This window comes from Solanum stenotomum, chromosome 5 (assembly GCF_019186545.1).
Source record: "Solanum stenotomum isolate F172 chromosome 5, ASM1918654v1, whole genome shotgun sequence".
Taxonomy (NCBI): domain Eukaryota; kingdom Viridiplantae; phylum Streptophyta; class Magnoliopsida; order Solanales; family Solanaceae; genus Solanum; species Solanum stenotomum.
The window spans coordinates 7,244,544-7,266,975 of record NC_064286.1 but is presented as its reverse complement, the minus strand read 5'-3'; the positions used below and the strand labels follow the sequence as shown (position 1 = coordinate 7,266,975).

Here is a 22,432-nt window from a genome sequence, read left to right as displayed (position 1 = left end):
GTAATTTATGCTTCTTTGAAAGAATTCTTTTCGCGAAAAACTTACTTTTTATATTACAAATATTTTGAAATTCTAAAATGTTATGTTTCAGATGGGGTGTTATTAACAATGAAGAAGATAAAACAAGAATATTGATGTCGGGGCCATAAATTCTATGTTAGGAAAGAAAAAAATTAAATATATACTAGGAGAAATATTTATATAAAATATTTTAGTAAGGAAATACTTAAATTAAAATCAGAAAAGGAACAAAAAAAATATTATTAACTAAGTAATAAACAAAATTAATTTAAAATCTGGAATTAAAAATTTAAAACAATTTAAATCTTAAAATCTGTTTAAAGGAGAAGAATACTTATGCACGATGGAGTTTTTTAAAACATAATTCATATTCAATTAACAAAGTTAATTTATAATATGTAATTTAAAATATTTTAAATCTGAAAATCTTTTTAAATGTGAAAATATTTTCATTTTAAATAACAGAAAAAGAAGAAGATTACTTTACCCTTTTTTAAAAAAAAATAAAATCTTCCCACGTTTTAAAAAATAAGACGAATCTCTTCTTCTTATACTCTTATATATTTTTGTATCTATTGTTTTTAATTTTTATCAACTTTTAATAATTATATTATACCATTAGATTTTTGCTCGATGTTGAGATAAAGAAAAAATACGAGTAAGTGGCACATGAAAGTGAAAAACATCCTTTAAGTTTATGTATCATGGTGAAAAATTTAGAGAATTAGAAAAATAAATGTAAGTTTTGATTCATTTGATATTTGGTATATTAGAAAGATAAGTTAAAATGAATATTTTATTTAAGTTGAATATCCAAATAAAATAAGTATAATGCCTCTGATTATGATCCGTTAGCATCTCTGAAATAGTTGAAGTTGTTACAAAAAATAATAGTATTGCATCGATTTGGCCAAGAATGACGTTCAAATTATTATTATTATTTTTAGTTTTCTGAGTGAAAATTGGGAGGTTTAAATAAAAAGATTTTTCAATTAAATTTGTGTTTTTTTAAGAGTATTATACTAATTATCATTAAAATAAAAAAATAAATATTAAATATTAATTAAAAATCTACATGCATATGCATCACAAAAAACCACGTGTCATTTTTAGGATAAAATTATTTGTCATTGTAATTTTAAGTTATTAGTATTATTAAGTGCATAATATGTTTTATTAGTTATTTTTAAGTATAAAATTATTATATTTTAAATTATTCGTGCAACGCGCGGGCACGTATACTAGTATAAACGTAGAATTAGCGGGATTTCCGAAAAAGCAAAATAAATAACAGTTTCTACTACTATATTAGAAGTGTGGGTGAATACAACATGTCTGCTAAGTGAGAATACAAATCAATTTGAGGGTATTTTAGCACCAGTTTCTGATGCTACGTGTACATCAATAGCAACTCTCATTTTTTCTCTTGAACAACCTCTCTTGTTTGTCTGTGTTTTTCAAAGCAAAATTCTTGTGCATTCCTCTCAAATGAAAGAATAGAAATGGTTGGCTGAAATGAATCTGGTAGCTTTGCATATAATCTGGTAGACAATATGGAGTGTAATCTGGTAGAGAACGAACCCGTAATTTCATCACCAGCTTGTGTTTTCATCTCTACTCTACTTTTATGAAGGAAAAAACGAAGACGACATGAAAACTGTAATATGCACTCGAATTATTTTATGCTGTTAGTGATCGGTTGAAGTGATCTTGGTCATTGCAAGGAAGGAATGCCATTGGTAATTTGGGGCTAATATAATGAGGGAGACCGTGACAATGTATATGAGGATCCCAAAAAGGCTGAAAATGTATACATTTTTCCTTGCTTTCGTTCGTTCTAACAAGGTAGAGTGTAACTTATTCCTTCTATTTTATTGTTTAGCTAACTATTAATTTCATAGATATGATATTGTGGTATGCTTGCAACAAATTACATATTTGTCCTGGGAGTTGATTTTGACTACAAATAATTGTTGGGTTTACAAATTAAACATTAGTTTGCCGTACTCTTTACTCTGGTTAAATTTTTGCAGATTTGATCTGAAGCTATCGAATGGCTGGAATAATCTCATATGTCATATTTGGTATGAATAACCACCTCTCATCTCGACTCTTCAAAGGCTGGAGGCTCATCTGGTTTTTTAGGGAAACATTTTGAAATACTAGCTACAAATAAATGATTGGTGAAGTTTTCTGCATCCTCAACTTACTTACTTTCCTAGAATGCTGGTCTTTTCCTTTGTTTGACGACAATCATTAGGTAAAATCATCTCATGTGTAATAAATTCTAGAGACAGTTATTTATTTTATGAGCGAGCACAAACCACTCAACAGAAACAGGCCGGACTAACTTACATGGGAATCACGACAATAGCTTGTACACAATTTGTTGAGCAGACCACACAGGAATTTTAGTAACCTATTGACATAAAATTGATTATCCATGAGCATTTTATTTTTGAAGAAAAGAGAATTAACCCAAAATACTACTCCTACTATAGCAACCTGGTATTCCAAGAGATGATCTTTTTAATATTAATGTTGGAATTGTGAGGAATGAATATCAAAGTCTTGTCCTAATGCTATTGTTAATCCATTGACTTTGAATAGGTGGATGCATGGTTTCACGTACCATTGACAACCTCCTTGAAGAGTACTGTAATTTTAAGGAAGAATAGATGTTTCCATTAAGAGAAGATGGGAGTAATTCTAAGGGTTTGAATACTAATGCAACAAGGAGTTGAAAGCCATGAATCAATGCAACTTTATCATTATTTACTTTAGTTGTCTTCGTCTTTTTCATTTACCAGGAATTGATTGTAGTACTATAAACTTATAAGTTTAAACTTGATGGTTCTCGAGGAGGTATCTGACAAAGAAAATACAACATTTTTGTTCATCTTTAGCTAGACAATTTGTTAAGAATCTTCTAAGAACTAACTCATGGTCTGGTGGGTGATATATATATATATATATATACCTTTCTAAATGTATGTATTTGAGCCAATAATTATTGGAGATGTTTGCTTCCTCAAAATCGTATCTATAAAGGAGCAAGTTATAAAATTATTTGTTGTTTTTTCATTCATGTTAAATTACTATGAGGCTATGGATGTGTCAGTATTCACTCTAAAGAGTATTGTAATTAACAGATCTTCAAATTATGCTTATTTGTAAGCAGTTATTTCTATTTAGGATTTAAGTCGTCTTAGGAGAATAAAATTACGGGCAATAATTATCTAGTTAATCATAATAGTTACAAACATATAGCATCGAAGCACCTTCTAATCCTAAAATAAATAAATAGATGAGAAAAAGTCGTATGAGGATTTTTCATTTTTTTTTATCTTAATATATGTGAAATTGATTCAACAATTAATGGTGAAACATAATTTATTTATTTTTTAATCTCAAAAACGAGTCAAATTATTTTAGACCTAATGCATGTTCTCAGCTCATTTCTCTCTCTTAAAATATCTTTTCTAGCTATGGAAACTTCTTCTCTATGCATCGAGACTAAATCCTGATTTTTGACTTTAGAAATGTACACGGGATCGATAAATCAATTTCAAAAGTTAACTTATGAGGATCGCCTGAATATTTGGAAAGGAAGCCAACTTTAAAAATAATGAATTGGAATGAGTATTAAATTTAAAAGGATAAAGAAATGAATATTAAATTTAATGCAATCCCATAAACTAGTTCATGAGGGGAGAATTAATTATCAAAATTCTATATAGAGTCTATTTTCTCGTCCCACGTATAAACAATGTAGGACTCCAACAACCTAACATGCCAGAGAATTCATCGATTAAAATATTTGAATTTGTGAACCGTTATAAATATTATAGTAATATTTTGATTTGGAAATTTCTAAGAATAACGAGAAAGTTTACAATGTGAATTTTCTCAAAACTGAGTCAACAAATGGTAACAGCCACTTTTTCTCAAAACTAGTCAAACTTTTCGTGAATTAACATTTTATACAAATTGTAATGACTTATTGGCACAACTCAGTCTACTTGAGAATATTTCGAGGTTAGTTTTTTTTTTTTTCCACTCGATACCGAAGCTTGCATTCGAGTTTCGATAAAATTTGAATCGAGTATTGCATGGTCTATTCAATCGAATCGCAAGATCTATTCGAGGTGATGCTTCTAACAAGACTTTTTTCATTCCCAAGCTCAAATCCAATACCTCAAATTAAGGGTGGATCAGTCCCACCACTACACTATGTCGATAAGATTAAGATTTTAATAAGGTAAAAGTAGAGTGACATAATTTGGCCGTATTTTCAAATTTTTGAATTACAAATTGGAATTCATATTATATGTTTGAAAATTTTGAATTTGGGACTTGCAAAAGTTTTATACCTTATAATTATGCCCCCTCTGGTATTGAATTAGTAAGCTCTTAATTTATGATAATATTTGACTAGTTACTAAATTTAAAAATGAAAAGAAGATATTTAAAATTTATCTAAAATAATTCAAATTATTTCATCAATGATAAAATAAAATATTAAATTAAATTATTTTTAAATATTAAAAAGGTTATCAATTTTTTTTTGAAAGCTACTTTAAAAAAGTAAAGTAAATATTATATATGATAAAAGAATGTCTATTATTCAAAGTTTAAGAGAAATTTTGATATTCAAAATTTAGTAGGGGAGTTAAAAGGAAATAATTGCACGTCCCTATAATGCCAAAATATTTAATTCCAATAATGTGCCGACCAATACATGTGAAATTACTTTGAACTTTACATAAGCAAGACACCTAAGTTATATTTTTTATTAAATCCTAAAATAAATAGACGGATAAAGTCTCATAACGCGTGCCGAATGAGTAATATTTTTCATTCGGCGTTTGATATTTATTTTGAGATTTAATAATTTAAATTTATACAAAAAAATTAATTTTAAGATAAAATATTTCCTATTAAAAATAATTTTACCTCAGAATTAAATTAGTTAAACAATTATGATTTTAAATCCATAAATTAAAATTCTAACTTCACTTTTAACTCATTCCCATAGTCTCCCTATCTTTATCACCCCACACTTCCTAACGCCTTATAGAATTTACTTAAAAAATATTTTTCACGAAAAATATTTTTTTCGTACCAAACAGACACTAAGCATGGAAACTTCTTCTCTAAGTAGCTAAACTAATTCCAACTGTAGAAACAAGACAACTATACTTATAACAAGAACAAGAACTAGATCAAAACAACCCATAAAAAGAGTAAATTAATTAATACCTTATCTTATACTTTTGTTTAATTAGTAATAGTTAGATTATTTTATATAAAGATGTGAAGTTTGAAAAATAAATCTGAAAGTTTTTCAAGTTGTTTTTACAAAATTATTTTAATTTTATAATTTTTTACAAGAGATCTGAAAAACTCATCGATCTTTATTCGAGAAACGTTCAACAAATTTTGTATCGTTATCAATAGTTGGACAAGTAACAGAACATGTAACACGACGCACCCATTATTTTATTAATAGACTAAATAATATTAATATTATCAATTTTTGAATGCAATCTTAATTTGTCGAAACTAAGACAACAAATGATAACACCCACTTCTTCTTTTTTTTCTCAAACAAAACGAGTCAAGACTTTTTCGTTAAATAGCATTTTAAATATACTAATTCTAACGACTAATTATTAGCACCTGTAAATGAAGTTGATTTTAAGATTTTTATACGTTATAAGATAGTAATTTTTTTTTTCTCTATTTGATGTTCGATATTCATATTTGAATTTGACTATATCAAAATTCACATGTTATAGGATTGATTTATAATTGAAAGCGGTGTTATTCAGTAGGATTTTTTTTCATTTTCAGAAGCTGAAATTTGAGACTCTAATTAAAGACAAAAGAATAGAATTTCAATACAATTATCCCGTTACAATCTATATTAATACTTAAGTATATTGCGTCACATTAATGTTTATTTTGCAACATGTCAAGTACATAGACTATTCCTTAAAGTGGTATCTCATAAGCTTTCGTCAATAAGATAAGTAGATCAATAATTAATGTTATATAACTAATACATGTATTTATGACATATAATAATGTCATTTACTTATTAGATACCCAAAAATGAATTTTAGTGTGCACACAATGGATGGAGGCATGGAGCTATGGAGAATTTTAATAAAAGTTTAATATAATAAACAAAAGAGACGTTTAATTATGAATTAATATGTATGTAACATTTCTCTATAAAAATATTTCAACCTAATTTAGACAAAATAATCTGTTCCAACCAAATGAGATTCCCTTACCATATTACTCCTTAATTAGAAAAATAATTATCGGTAATCATACCAAAATATTTTACAAGGATAATTTCGAAAACATTTATCAAGTTCGATATTTCACTTATTTTTAGAAAAATATTTCCTCCGTAATGAATACACCCTTTAATCCGTATTTCTAAATAAATAGATAGAAAAAGTTTCAGAACTCATATGAAATTTAACAATTCTCCATTATTCTCGTTCTATGTAGCTATATTTAATTAGATATTATAATTTTTAAAATTAAATAATAATAATAATAATAATATATTCAATATAATCTTTGTAATTTTAAAATTTTAATTTTGAAGAAGGTAAAATATACACATGTCTGCATATTATATCTCCATTAAAAAAGAAAGAAACATAAGAAGAAGAAAAAAGAGAAAATAGGAAAAGAGAATCACAAAATGTGGAATCATACCCTCATCAACCAGGTAAGTTCAAATAGTCAACAAACTAAACTATCAGCCCCAGATAGAGTCATTGTTTTCACTAAATCTTCAAATATAAAAAGAAAAAAAACCACAAATCTACTATGAATTACATATATATTTTTTTTCATCCATAAATATTTCTGTTTCTATAAATTATATTTACTAAACATAAAAATTGAAATTTTTAATTAAATATAAATAGAGATCACTTTTTTGAAACATTATTTTTTTAAGAAAAAATAAAATATGCAAAGATAAGATTGACCGTAACACATGGTGTAACTGAGTCAAACAAGTGGTGACACGCACCTTCTTTTTCCCCTAAAAAAAGGACTCAAATTTATTCAAAGACTCCACCATTTTTGAAGTCTTCCCTAAAATATCTCCTCTATACTTCTTCTCTAAGTATTCAAAATTTCTTACTTTACAAACTCTTAGATCCCTATAAACAACAACCCCATTTCATATTTTTGTAATAAAGATTCAATCTTTGGGTTTTTTTTTTATACATAATGGGGGATTCAAAAAAGTACATAACAGCTGAGGAGTTAAAGAAGCATAACAAAAGAGAGGATTTATGGATCTCTGTTCAGGGGAAAGTTTATAATGTGACTGATTGGATTAAGCAGCACCCTGGTGGAGATATCCCTTTACTTAATCTTGCTGGACAAGAAGCAACTGATGCATTCATTGCTTTTCATCCAGGTACTGCTTGGAAACATCTTGATAACTTCTTTACTGGTTATTATTTACAAGATTATAAGGTTTCTGAGGTATCAAGGGATTATAGAAAGCTTTGTGTTGACTTTGCTAAAGCTGGATTGTTTGAAAAAAAGGGTCATGGGGTTATGTATTCATTTTGTTTTATTGGGTTTTTGCTTTTCTTGACTTTCTATGGTGTAATTTTTAGTGATAGTTTCTTGATTCATATGCTTTCTGGAGCATTGTTGGGGTTATCTTGGATGCAGATTTCTTATTTGGGTCATGATTCTGGTCATTACTTGATAATGACAAATAAGGGGTTCAATAAAATGGTACAGATTATGTCAGGGAATTGTCTTACTGGGATTAGTATTGCTTGGTGGAAATGGACTCATAATGCTCATCATGTGGCTTGTAATAGCTTGGATTATGATCCTGATCTTCAGCACTTGCCAGTTTTTGCAGTATCTTCAAGTCTGTTTAAGTCATTGAATTCTACCTTCTATGGAAGAGAGTTAACGTTCGATTCTCTGGCAAAATTCTTTGTCAGCTATCAACATTTTACTTTCTATCCAATCATTTGTGTTTCCAGGGTGAATTTGTTTGTACAGACGTTGTTGTTGTTGTTCTCAAGAAGGAAAGTGCCTGATAGATTTTTGAACATATTGGGGATCATGGTTTTCTGGACTTGGTTTCCGCTTCTTGTTTTCGCCTTGCCTAATTGGACAGAGAGGGTGTTGTTTGTTCTCACAAGCTTTGCTGTGACCGGGATTCAACACGTTCAGTTCTGTCTGAATCATTTTGCTGCTGATGTCTATGTTGGACAGCCTAAGGGGAATGATTGGTTTGAGAAACAAACAGCGGGGACTATTGACATTGATTGTTCTCCTCAGATGGATTGGTTCTTTGGAGGATTGCAGTTCCAGCTTGAGCATCATCTGTTTCCAAGGCTACCAAGGTGCCAACTGAGGAAAGTTTCTCCTATTGTGCAGGAGCTATGCAAAAAGCACAATTTGTCCTACAGGAGTTTGTCCTTCTTTGAGGCCAATAGGTGGACAATAAGGACACTCAGGACTGCGGCGATGCAGGCTAGGGGTCTGCTCTGGGAAGCTGTTAACACTCATGGCTAATCTAGATTTTTGTAAGTTAATTGTTTGTTTTCATTGCAATTGGATATTGTCTATTCTATTGGTTGGAACTGAGAGGGAATAGTTCTGGTTTATCTGCTGCTTGCAATACGAATTATGATTTTTGTTACAGCAACATACTTAAAACTACTTCAGTATAAAGTTAGTGCAGAAACTACTTATATCAGTATATGCGTATATTATCTATCCACTGCTGTATAATACTTAATCTCTGTATATTTGTAGATAATCTCCCTCTTTCTACGATCTATCATGTCCTCGTTATCACGATGTTCGATCTGGTTAAATATTCTTACAGATGAGACTTTTAGCTAATAACAACATGGTTCAGGTTAAACTTTCTACATGATTTGGGATCACAGACTATTGTGGAGTCTCAACATTCAGATCAAATTTGAATGGGAATAATTGAGTGGATATTTCTATCATGGCTTTCAATGCATCATTAAAGCCATTTTGATATCATCATAATGCATGGACCCTAGCATGATGTATCAGAATAGCTGGAAGATACATCACCACAGAAGTAAAGCAACTTCCAGCTGGAAGATCATAGAAATAAAGTGAGCTTTAATGAAAAAAGGTGCGAAGGGAGAAAAAAATACAAATATATATATTTTTAGTCCAAGACTGATACATATAAGCATGAACGACAAATAAATTATTGAATTTTTGTTTATAGTAAAGTGAAATATCAATTGTTTATTGTCTCGTCTTTAAAGAGGCTTATTGGCAAGTTAAAGTATGCCTTAGAACTGTAATGACAACACTGAAGCGCATATTAAGTAAGGATCCTTGAAGATAGAATCTTTCAGCATTAGTTTAGTTAAATTGCTGGAAGAACTTGTTTGGTTACATCATCTGCAGGAATGAAGCCAGTTCTAAGAAAATCCTCTTGGCTGGAATTGTACAATTGCACCCAAACATAGTCAAAAACGCCCTATTTTGAGTGCAACTCCTAGCCAAGCATCCAGAAAAGGATACTCTGGTGCTGCACTCAAGTAGACCTTCTTACCGCGTTTGCTGTATGAAGAGAGAAACTGAGCAAGGTCATTCCAGTGCTCGTTAGTTCCACCTTCAAAATCTAAGTCAATTCCATCCAAAACAGCATCGCCAAGAGGGCGAGAGCTGGATTTTCCTCCCAAGAAGTTGTTCCAGAGATAAGTAGCAACTTCTCTAGCACCCTCATTCGAGTTAAGGTACCAACCCCTCCTCCAATTCAGAGCAGGACTTTAACCCCTTTCGCTTCACACGATTCTATGTCAGAGCTTAAGCTAGTACAACCACCAAGAGTTGGATCACAAATGCCCTGCTTGATCAATCATTGGATTTTGGTCATTCCCAAAAGTATAAAAGAAAAGTTAATGAGTTAGGAACAATGTGTTTTGTTGTTAGTGAATTATTGTTTGATCGAAGTCAAACAACAACATACTTAGTATAATATCATAAGTAGGGTCTGAGGAGTGTGAGTATATGCAGACCTTACTCCTACCTTTGTTGAGGTAGATTGATGATTGTTTCCGATAGACCATCCACTCAAGAAAATCGTTTTCCACAACAATTTTTGAAAGAAATGTTAGAATAGAAAGGTACTAATAGTAAAAATAACCAGGGTAAAGAACAACAGTAGTGATGAACTTAAAAAATAGGATACTGAGTATATGGGTGTTCCAGAAACCGCTCGACTACCTATCTATTCTAATTCTCGACCTTCATGTTCTCCTATCTAGGATCATGTCCTCGGTGAGCGTTTGATCTAATGGTCATTGCGTTAATTTGATAGTAGTAGTAACGTGCACGATGCTCCAGAATGGTTGCTTGATTATTATTATTTTTAGTATCATTCTTGATGATATTATCGTTCCTATATTATTTTGTATTTATGGTATCAAAATAACTAGTATATGTTTGTACATTTTTATATTGAGTGTTGAAGCTGTGTTTTATGATTTTTTTAAAAAAAGAATACATATATATGACAAGATCAGATTTAACCCAATGACTAAATTACATTTAATTAACAAAAATAGGGGATGTAACAATATTTAAGAACTTATAGATCTAATTAAGCACATCATTTATCAAAATACCAGTTTGCTTAATGCATAGTCACCTCACTCTTGACCATAAAAATGTCAAATTAATAGTTCTGGTAGCTTTTTATTCCTTTTGCAATATATTTTATCTATTCACTTTTACTTGTCTATTTTGACTTTACACATCCCTTAAGAAATAATGATTGATATAAATTGTCTTGGAATCAATTTCATCAGTTGGCTATAACTTCAACAATTTCCACGCTATGATACGTTATTTCGTACTGACGCCCCAATCATGAAGGCACTTCATTCATGCCTGTAGGTCCTAACAAACAGATAGACAAACCTTCTCAGTAGTGTTGTAGAGAATTTGCATAATTGCCTACAAGAAAATGGTTCCATAAGTAATTGTTGATGTTAAGGTATAGTTGCCTTCACCACCTCCATGGAGAGCATGGTATTGTTGAGATATATATCATACGATTGAAAAGTTAGACGTAATATGTTGTTTCAAATAATAAACACCAATCAGAGCAATATAAATTAGATTTTGACTCTAATTTCAAATAATTGAATTTTATAAGCAACTTCTAAAATTATAACATATCTAATTGAAAAAAAAATAACTTTTTGGTAAAATGAATAGGAAGAAAAAAAGATTTCTTTCAATTTAGAGAGTGAATAAATTACCTTAAGGTGTCAAGAAAATATGTGGGATGGATAAGGTTTAAGTTTTTATCTTTTTATCTCCCATCTTTGATATAGTAATACATATCAATAAAAAACCAATTAATGGGAAGGGGAGAAGAACCATAACGATTAAGAAATTTAATATTGACTTTAATTCTAGGCTTTTAAATACTATATACAATAATTAGAATAGAAGTTGTGAAAGTAAAGTAATGTGAGTTATTCATATGATTTTTAAAATAAAATAATTAAAAAATATATTTTAAATAAATTATGGTCTTAGTTTTATATAGTGAAATGGAGAGAGAAATGTCAAAAAAATAAAATAATTACAAATGAAAGTCATAGAAATGTACCACATATAGTTGCAAAATTCAAAATTAAAACTAAAATTAAAAGTTATGAAGATTGAAGGTGAAATAATTTTTAAATGCACATTATTATATCTAATAAAGAAGATATATTATAGTAATAGATGAAAAATTGAATAATTGAATGTAAAGATTTTTTGAGATATTAAAAACAAACAAATAAATGAAGGGAAGTAATTGGTTCTAAATAAACAAATAAATGAGTACTCTGAATCTTATTAAATAAATCAACTCGATGATGCTTCCGAATGATGATTCTTATTGAATTCAAAAAATCTTTGGTTTAACTGGTATATATTAGGTAAGCATCAGTTTCTAAAATTTATTTTGTAGGAATCTGTTTCTAAAATTTACTTTTGTATATGTTATTGTATTATTGATAATAAATGAATTTTAAAGACTCGCTACGTTTAATGGTTATCCACATATAATTATATTTGATAATTAGACCTCAAACAATGATATTTCTAGAAAAAAAATCAACAAAAAAATTAGAAAAAAATTTGTGTTAAATTCTTCATTTCCTTCACGATATAAATATGAAACCACCATTTACGTGTATATACTCTTTCTCTCTCTTCTTTTATAGGTGATTAAGTAAAAGAGAGAGATTCTTATTGATTCTCCCCATTCAAGCAGTGAATATTTTCAAAGAGTAGTGATGAATAATAATATTTACAGAAAATAATAATAAAAGAATTTTCCCGACTTACTTTGGCACCTATACGAATGAACGTATTTGATTTCTAAAATGTGTAATTGTGACGCCCTAACATAAGATTAGAAGTCCACATTAACAAAACACATGAAAGATGTTGAATATATAAGTAAACAGACCGCAAGACATTTTATTAAGGGGTGTCAATAATTGTAGTAAAGACAAATCTCATTCAGTGGGGCAAAGGCTAGTAGGACTTGAACACACAACCTCATAGAATTTTTGTAACTCTTTAACCAATAGGCTAAACCTTCAACTTGTTTCAAGAGGTATCAATACTTGTATTGTATTTATTAAACCAAAGTTTGACCTCTATATACAATGCGGTTTTTCAGTGAAGGGGTGTCGCTTGACACCCCTTGACCAAGAGTGAATCTGCCCCTGGGTATATAAGTAAGCAGGTTTTACCAACTAGTGATGCGTTTTAAAGTTGTGCGGGCCTAGGCCCAAAGTGGACAATATCAGGGTATATAAGTAAGCAGGTCTTACCAACTAGTGACGCTTTTTAAAGTCGTGCGGACCTAGGCCCAAAGCGGACAATATCAGGGTATATAAGTAAGCAGGTCTTACCAACTAGTGACGCGTTTTAAAGTCGTGCGGGCCTAGGCCCAAAGCGGACAATATCAGGGTATATAAGTAAGCAGGTCTTACCAACTAGTGACACATTTTAAAGTCGTGCAGGCCTAGGCCTAAAGCGGACAATATCATTAGCGGGCTGAGCCATTACAATAATAAAGTAAAAAGAATAGATAAGAAAAGTGGAAAATTTTAGAGGATAGTTAATAATAATTACTTCCGTGATCCTCGGTTGTTTCAACTATTACATAACTAAGATCTTGGGTGTCAAATGAGATCAAATGAAATTTTCAAAGCATGGTCATTATTTGGGTTATTCCATTCGAGTACTCTGAATCTTTTTGAATATACCATCTTGATGACGCTTTTGAATGATATATTCCTTATATTAGGCAAACGTCAGTTTTTGAAATTCTCTTTGTATGAGTCGGTTTCTAAAAATGTCTCTATATTTGTTATTGTAGTACTGGATCAATTTTAAAGATTTGCTACGCTTGATGATTATTCAAACTATAATTATATTTGACAATTTAGGCCGTAAGTCGGAGAGGGGGGGGGGGGGGGGNNNNGATAACATAAGGCTATTAGTTTCACACCTCTCTCTCTCTAAGAGAGTGGGTTCTTCGCAGGGCTATTACACGTATTCCCACACCGCGTACGCTGATATATCTCTATTTTTTCAATAAAAAAAAGGAAAATCCAGTTTTTGTGTTAAGTTCTTTTCTTTCACAACATAATTATGAATCCACCATTGCTTGTATATACTCCTTTTCTCTCTTCTTTTATAGTTGATAAAGTAAAAAGAGAGAGATTCTTAATGATTTTTACGACTCAAACAGTGATAATTTTCAAAGATTAGTGATAAATAATAATGTTTACAGAAAATAATAAGTATTAAAATTCTTTTTCGGACTTTCTTTAACACCTATACAAGAGAGGTATTTGGTTCCCAAAGTATATAATCAAGTAAAAAGAATAAATAGATAAAATCATAAAAAAAAATGGAAGATTTTTTAGAATAGTTAATAGTAATTACTTTCGTGATCCTCGATTTTTTCAACTGTTACATAGCTAAGATCATGGATTTTAAATGAGATTGAATGAAAATTTTGAGATTTCAAAGTCTGATAAATCTTTCATTCGAATAAATATTTTTGAATAGTTTGAATAATGATTCTTAGTGAATTCAAAAAGTCTTTGATTGAATTGGTATTTTTCAATCTAATAGTTCTTATATCAGGCAAACATCAACTTTTGAAATTTGAGCCAGTTTCTGAAATTTACTTTGTATCTGCTATTGTCTTTTGAAGTTTGCTTCATAAATCACAGTTTCTGAAATTTGCTCTGCATTTGTTATTGTCATATGAAATTTACTCTGTATGAGTGTGCTTTTGAAATTTCTCTATAACTGTGTCTTTTGAAATTTACTCTGTATAAGTCAGTTTCTAAAATTTACTTTGTATCTGTTATTGTTTTTTGAAAATGTATGAGTCAGTTTCTAAAATTTACTCTGTATCTTTTATTTTGATGCTAAATAAATTTAAAGACTCAGAACATTTAATGATTATCCAAATTATAATTATATTTGATAATTAGACCTCAAATAGTGATATCCCTGAAAATTTTCAACAAAAAGGGAGAAAAAACTTTTTCCATTAAGTTCTTCTTTCCTTCATGATCATTATCTAGGTTATCCTCCATTTGAGTACGTTGAATCTTTCTGAATAGATCATCTCGATCACGCTTTCAAGTGATGATTTTTTATCCTGTGAATTCAAAAAGTCTTTGATTTAATTGGTATTTACCAATTCAATACTCTCTATATTAGGCAAAACATCAGCTTTTGAAATGCGCATTGTATGCGTTAGTTTCTGAAATTTACTCTACGTATATTATTGTCTGATAAAATTTACTTAGTATTTATTATTGTCTTTTAAAATTTACTCTGTATGAATCAGTTTTTGAAATTTACTCTTTATCTGTTATTGTGATACTGAATAAATTTTAAAGACCAAGAATATTTGATGATTATCCAAACTATAACTATATTTGATAATTTGACCTCAAACAATGTTATTTTTGAAAATTTTCAACAAAAAAGGAAAAAAAAATAGTAACTTTTTGCATTCTTTCCTTCATGAAATAATTATGAACCATTACGTGTGTATATACTCAAATTTGCCTTTTTTTCTCTTTCTCTCTCTTCTTTTATTAGTGTTTTTTTTCTCTCTCACTAGTTTTAAATACATCTTCGACGACTCGAATCCATGTCTTATCTATAAACGCCATAACTCTGAATTCTTCCAAAAACTAAACAAAGCTTTTAGGGTTTTCATAGAAAGATATATGAAGTATCAGAATTTGGACCTATTCGACCCGAGAACGGCGGTCATGGACCCAGAATACTCCCCTACCCATACCGGGGAACCCGATTTCGCCTTCGCCTTCGACGACGTCAACTTCTCCGATCGTATTCTACGGATCGAGATCCTTGGAGACTCAATCGCCGGTGGTTCTAATTCCAGCGGCGGCTGCAGTAGCTTAGCCGATTGGGCTCGTAATCGCAAGCGCCGACGTGAGGATTTCAGGAAGGAAAACGGTTAGTTTTCGTGAAACTATGGTGTTTCTAATTGGATTATTCTAAGTATCTGTTTACTGATTTATCTGTTGGCGATTTTTGGAACTTGGGAGATATTTGATTTTGTTGAATGAGTCAAAATTGCAAGGAAAGTTGGGTTTTTTGGGATTTAAAATTGTGATTCTTAAAGTTATTTTCTTGGATTGTGGTTTCCTCGGGGGAAAAGGGAAGAAATGACGATGAAAAGGAGAAAAAGATGGTGGGAGATGGCTGGTTTGGAATAGTTGAGGTGTGGGTAAGCTGTTTTGGACATTATTGTGAGCAAGCTGGCATCGAACTCAACTATTTAAAAATTGTTTTTTACATGGGAAATAGTTGTTCAGCTTTTCCTTATGATATTATTATGAACTTTATAGTTTTAACTTTTTAAGGGAAATTTTGATTAAATGAGATGAACAACATATTACACTGACTTATACATGTTTCAGAGTATTACCTTTTTTTATAGTATGTGTTTTTTTATGGTTAGTCAAAGTGTCATATTGCGGAAATGAAGTTTTCGCAAATTCTGCTTTTGTGGTTTGAAATCGCGACGGAGTTAAACTAAACATATCACTTGCTGCATATGCTTACAATGAGACTTCAGCTGCTAATATTTTCCTTCCGTAATCATTTCATTTTAGGGGAGGTTGGGTGTGGCGGCAAGGGATGAACAATATACACTTTCTTCCCTTGCTATAAATGTTATGCATAGTGATTGGAATTTTGCTCTTTCTTATGCTGGTATGGGTTTTTCTGATGATAACCAGACATGTACCACTCGTTTGCAGCTTTGGATATCACAGCATGCCCTGAAGATCAGATAATTTGCTGTAATCAAATTGATAGTGAAGATGCTGATAACGAAAATCAAGATGAAGCAGTTGTTGCAATGATTGAAGAGCCAAACTCAGGTATTATTATAAACAAATTACTTTCTAGATTTCATTTCCTTAGTCCCTATTTCCCTGGGAACTCTTATGATACTTAAAAACTCTCTTTTGTTTTTAAAAATTCTGTACGACTCCCAAATGCTAATCTGATTTTTTTTCTAAGATAGAAGGGTGCAAAAATGAAACACGATTGCAATTTCATGAGAGATAGAAGACCTGGGTATGACTAACCTCAAGAAATATCACCCCAAAAATGGTTGTCTTACTCCATTTGTCATGGATCAGTTTGGCTCGTAAGGTGGTAGGTTTAAAGGGATTTCTTTATTATGCTTAGGTTCATTTAGAGGAATGTATGTGAGGGATTTAAACTGTTCTTTCTAGCGTAAGCCTTAAAGTTACCTGTTTTAAAAAAACGTTTTTTCTAGCTTGCAAGAGGAAATCAGACTGCTCATTTGCCAAATTCAGTAATTTGAGTTGCATGCAAGAACTATTCTGGGCATGTATCTGTGTTGCAAATAGCTTCTGTTGGTTATATTCACATAGTGGAATAAATATTTGATGAAAGTACTTTTGGAGATCAAACCTGGTATAATTTTGTAACCCATACAAGAAATGTTTCTTCTAGTTACCAGTGAAGTTGGAGTGGACCATGGGATACTGAGGTTTAAATCCCAGTGGAGCCAAAACAGGTTAGGTGATTATTCTCATCTATCTAAGCCTTGGTGCTAATGGAAGGTAGTAGGTACCTGGTGGATTAATAAGGTACAATGCTACAAGCAAGCTGGTCCCGATACTATTGTTATAAATAAAACATCTTTTGTTTCTGGCTTTCAGTGTGTTTCTGACTGGATATATTCTTTATAGGGGAATTAGGATAGACCGAGTCTGTTTGATGATCATACTGCTCGAGTGGACATTTTATTTTCTATTCAGTAAGTAACTTGTTCGATTGGTTGGAGATAATATTAGAGTGGCTGGTTTTGTTAGCATTTGTTTTAAAAAAATTAAAATGTGAATGTCTTGCTTCCTTTCAAGAGAAAACCAAGCAGCACAATGCAATAAAATTGTGCTTAGAGTCTTTGCATAGAGCTTAATTATCTGACGGAAGGAAAAATAGAAGAGTGAACTTAAAGAAGATTTTATTAATGGTCTTTGTAATCAGTGACTTGTGATTACGGAGTGCAGTTTTATCATCCTGTCTTCAATGAAGTCGTGAAAAAGGGTGGTGTGACATGGGCCGGAAAAGATAGATAAACCATGTTATGTTTTCTGTGCAGGAGATGAAGGTGCTAATAGTGATGATTCAACTTGGAATTGTGATTCTCCAAGGGTTATGAGAGTTAAAACACTAAACATTAGCTCCCCCATTTTAGCAGCAAAGAGTCCATTCTTCTACAAGGTAAACATTCATTTTCAAGTGTAAGCTGCTTATGCACAGTCTAGATTTTAGAATTGGTATTTGAAGTTTGAACCCGCTTTATCGTGTAATTTATGCAGCTCTTCTCAAATGGGATGAGAGAGTCTGAGCAAAGACAAGTAACTCTACGGATCAATGCTTCAGGTATGTCACATGCACTGTTGTTTGACCTTGGTTACATAATGGTCAATGAACTTTAGTAGAAATTAACTTGACAAAGTCTGTCAAGTCTGAATGCATTTTCCCGTTCATCATGAATGTGAGGAATTTGCAAATCATAGGGAATTGAAATGTTTGTACTGTCATACTTTAAGAGGTCGTTTGGTAGAGTGCATAAAAATAATGCTAATTAGAGTGTATTTAGTAATGCTTGTATTAAAAATGTATGTATTAGCTATGCTTGCGCCTTGCATTAATTATATATAGATGATTTCTTATGCATTGTTTGGTTTGTTGTATTAAAAATAACATGCATTGCATAAAAATATTTATTACAAAGATACCCTTCATAATTATGGTGAAAAAGATTTTGAGGGGCAATGGGGTCTTCAACCAGCTAACACATGCATTAAAACCCTTGCATTACTAATACTTGAAAATTCATGGTATTAGTAATACACACCTTAATACACAATTGAACATTAGTTATACATAGCATGAATAAATGTACTAAACAAGGTACTACTAATACACAAAGCCAATGCATGCATTATTTTTGCTAATACACTCTATCAAACGACCCCCAAGCGTTTTATAATATTTGATCTCCTGGACTTTTGGTTTTGATGATTGTGTATCAAATATTGTTTTTCATATGAAGTGGCTTTAAAGTCAGTATCATATCTCACATAAAAGTGGTTTTTCTTTATTTGTTCCCATGGAGCAGAGGAAGCTGCATTGATGGAGCTCCTGAAATTTATGTATAGAAATATGTTGACTACAAATACAGCGCCTGGATTGCTGGACGTGCTCATGGCTGCTGACAAGTTTGAGGTTGCATCTTGCATGAAGTATTGCAGCAGGCTACTGTGTAATTTGCCTATGACTCCGGAGTCAGCTTTGCTGTATCTCGAGCTTCCTTCTAGTGTCCTGATGGCTGATGCAGTTCGGCCATTGACTGATGCAGCAAAACAATTCCTAGCTGCAAGATACAAAGATATAACCAAGTTAGTTCCATTTATGCTTACCCTTTTTCCTTTTTCTTGTGTTGTTTAGTTTGTTATCCAAAACAGCTGTATGCACACCAATGATAATTAAGTCCATAAAACCATAGTTTAGTAGGCCTATTTTTTTCTGTCTTTTGTCAAATATTTCTGCTACTGGATTTTATTTCGGCCAATTTCAGCAGATGGTTCGAATTTTTTTTTCAGTAATATGTTTTTGATAAGCAAAACTGGAACCTTTTCTAAAACATTTGGGTAATATATTGGGAACTTTGTGAGCTTTTAAAACCTAAAAGTTGTAACGTAAGAATCTGACTTGGCAATTATAAAGAAGAAATATGACAAAACCCACACCATATGTTTATATACCTATGCATAAAATGTTCATTTAAGTTTCAACATCTGAAGGTTGTCAATAATTTAAACTACATTATTGTTTCAATGCATAACCACTAATGTAAGTAATGTAATTCATTTCAATTTGATATTAGCAATATTTCATGAACTTTATAACATGTTGCTTTTACATCTTGTATGAAGGATTGATGTGGATTACATTACTAAACGTTTTTTTTTATTGAAGCATCTGGTACTTGCTCGTGCTTGTTTAATCAGTTCATTCATCTTCGACAGGTTCCAAGAAGAGGTCATGAAGTTGCCTCTTGCTGGTATTGAGGCAATTTTGTCCAGTGATGACCTTCAGGTAGCATCAGAAGATGCAGTATATGACTTTGTCTTGAAGTGGACAAGGGCTCATTATCCTTTGATAGAGGAACGCCGAGAAATTCTTAGTTCAAGACTTGGTCGTTGCATCCGCTTTCCTTTCATGAGCTGCCGAAAGCTTCGGAAGGTTCTTGCATGTAATGACTTTGAACATGAGTTTGCATCCAAACTAGTGCTTGAGGCCCTCTTTTTTAAAGCTGAGGCCCCACACCGCCAACGAACTCAAGCTGCAGAAGAATCAGCTTCGACCAGTCGTCGTTTTGTAGAGCGTGCATACAAGTATCGACCTGTTAAGGTTGTTGAGTTTGAACTTCCACGCCAACAATGTATAGTCTACTTAGATCTTAAGCGGGATGAATGTGCTAATCTTTTTCCATCTGGGAGAGTATATTCTCAAGCTTTTCATTTGGGTGGACAAGGGTTTTTCCTGTCCGCACATTGCAACATGGATCAGCAAAGCTCTTTCCATTGTTTTGGTCTCTTTCTGGGAATGCAGGAAAAGGGTTCAGTTTCATTTACAGTCGATTATGAATTTGCTGCGAGGACAACACTAGCAGAGGAGTATGTGAGCAAATACAAGGGAAACTATACATTTACTGGGGGTAAGGCAGTTGGCTATCGCAATTTATTCGCCATACCCTGGACTTCTTTCATGGCTGAGGACAGTCTCTATTTTATTAAAGGCGTACTCCATCTCAGGGCTGAACTTACTATCAGGCACTGATTTTTCTCTTCTCCTACAATGTCAATTACTTAAGTTGTTTTGCTTATTATTAGCTGAGCCGCCAAAGTCCCGATCTTTTTTCTTGGCTTTGATCAAGCAAAAGAAGTGTAAGGTTTAGGTATCAGTACTAACTGCCATAGGTATTGAAACATTTTATAATGTTATCCTTTTGACCATAGTAGTTTTATCCTTGTGCTCTCCAAAACATGAGAAAGGATGTAAATGAAATTCAGTAAGTGAGAAATGTTTGATTGTTCTGAGTTCTGACCCTGTTTTAATGCAATACAAGCACAATTGTGAACACTGTGAATAGGTTATTTGATTTTAACTTTCTTATGCCCTGTTATAGACAAGTATATAATTTATATCTAGCTGTGTGTAACAAAATCCTTTCTACTGATTAACAGTGTTCTCTCTTAGTAATGTTCATGAGGGTGAAGCCAGTAATTGAATGGTAAACATTGTGATTGCTCTGCAGATTGGTGACTCATACAACATGATCTCTTATGTGTGAATTGAAATTCCTTTCTACTGTCCATTTCACTTATGATTCGTTTGGTGTGATGGATAATTATAGGATAAATTTGTATCCATTTATTTCTTGTTGGAAAAATTACTAGAATATTATATTTAAGACTTTAATTTATATAATATAAATTTAATTTTTTATTTTATTTACAACATGTACATTTTAATTACAATGACAACTTATTATAAGCTAGAAAATTCTAGACCTATTTTATTAGTTTAGTGGACCGATTTTATGGGTCTCACATTTCCTTTAGTAAATACTAGATAACTGAAGGCCCGTATACGGGCTCAATATAATTACTTACAAATTTAATATCAATTCTTCATAGAGAAATTTTAAGTGTTTACTATTATTTTTTTTTATTTTTTAAAGAATAAATTTGTTGACAAAAATATTAAATCGAATTTGATCAATATTTTTTTCCCCAATCAAACTCTTTGCATAAATAAAATAATGTAATAATGTAGATTAATTCAAAAACAAATTTCAGGTATTGTCGGTATTAATTATGGGAATATTTGTTATTTTGGTAATACTCATGATTTGAAATTTAATTTTCTTTTTACTATTGCATACTGATATAAATTTATAGATTTTAAAAATAATTTATTTTTATATTAAATTGTTATATGTTATTTTCTTAAATGCCTATACTGTTCACAAGTAAAAATTAGAATTAAGAAGCACATCTCATTATTACATGAAGTTCAACGTGTAATTCATCTTAAATAATAACAGAAAATGGATTAGTAATTAGTATGACACACTATTTTCTTTATATTCTTTTCTCGTGTAGAATGATATAGAGTTAATAGTTTTTTTCTAGAATTCATATCAAATTTATATTTTCTTCATCTTAATTAATTTGTCTTACTTTTTTAAAAAATCTTTTATGTATTTAAAAATTATTTAAAATATGTATAAATCACAATAATTAGAAATTTACAATATTTAATGACATATAAAAAAATTAGGTTGACTCTCAAAATTCTAACAGTGACACGTAAACGAAGACACACAAAATAACATATATTATTTGAAATGATGTAAAAATACTATAAATTACAATAATTAACAATTTAAGATATTTTTAAAACATATAATAAATTTGGTTGACTTTCAAAATTCTATTAATGTCTCATAAATTAGGACAGAGAAAGTAACATGAATTATTTGAAACTGACATAAAAAATTACTATAAATCACAATAATGAACAACTTAAATATTTAAGAGACATTATAAAGCTGGATGATAAAAATCTGATGTGATATGGCACCTCTCTTTGGCTAGGAGTGCCATTTATATTTTTTGTCAATTTTTTCCCCTTAATTTGTTCTTTAAAA

At 30.9% G+C, this 22,432-nt stretch overlaps 2 protein-coding genes and 1 pseudogene across 3 annotated transcripts; 2 read left to right on the top strand and 1 right to left on the bottom strand.

Annotated features, from left to right (window-relative positions):
• The first annotated feature begins 7,131 nt into the window (after positions 1-7,131).
• Positions 7,132-8,662, top strand: LOC125864560 (delta(8)-fatty-acid desaturase-like). Its single transcript, XM_049544580.1, has one exon. It carries the CDS (start codon positions 7,288-7,290, stop codon positions 8,605-8,607), a length of 1,320 nt encoding a protein of 439 aa, XP_049400537.1. The 5' UTR covers positions 7,132-7,287; the 3' UTR covers positions 8,608-8,662.
• Positions 8,663-9,451: 789 nt separating this feature from the next.
• LOC125865548 (hevamine-A-like) lies at positions 9,452-9,971 on the bottom strand (annotated as a pseudogene).
• A 5,316-nt stretch (positions 9,972-15,287) lies between these two features.
• LOC125864556 (BTB/POZ domain-containing protein POB1-like) lies at positions 15,288-20,816 on the top strand. Of its 2 annotated transcripts, none has more exons than XM_049544575.1 (6): positions 15,288-15,618; positions 16,428-16,550; positions 17,807-17,928; positions 18,027-18,090; positions 18,833-19,112; positions 19,743-20,816. In XM_049544575.1, the coding sequence occupies exons 1-6, from the start codon at positions 15,366-15,368 to the stop codon at positions 20,554-20,556; spliced, it is 1,656 nt and encodes a 551-aa protein (XP_049400532.1). In that variant the 5' UTR covers positions 15,288-15,365; the 3' UTR covers positions 20,557-20,816. The 2 variants fall into 2 exon arrangements, with proteins under 2 accessions (XP_049400532.1, XP_049400531.1); XM_049544574.1 differs by having other exon boundaries at positions 15,305-15,618; positions 16,407-16,550.
• The last annotated feature ends 1,616 nt before the right edge of the window (positions 20,817-22,432 follow it).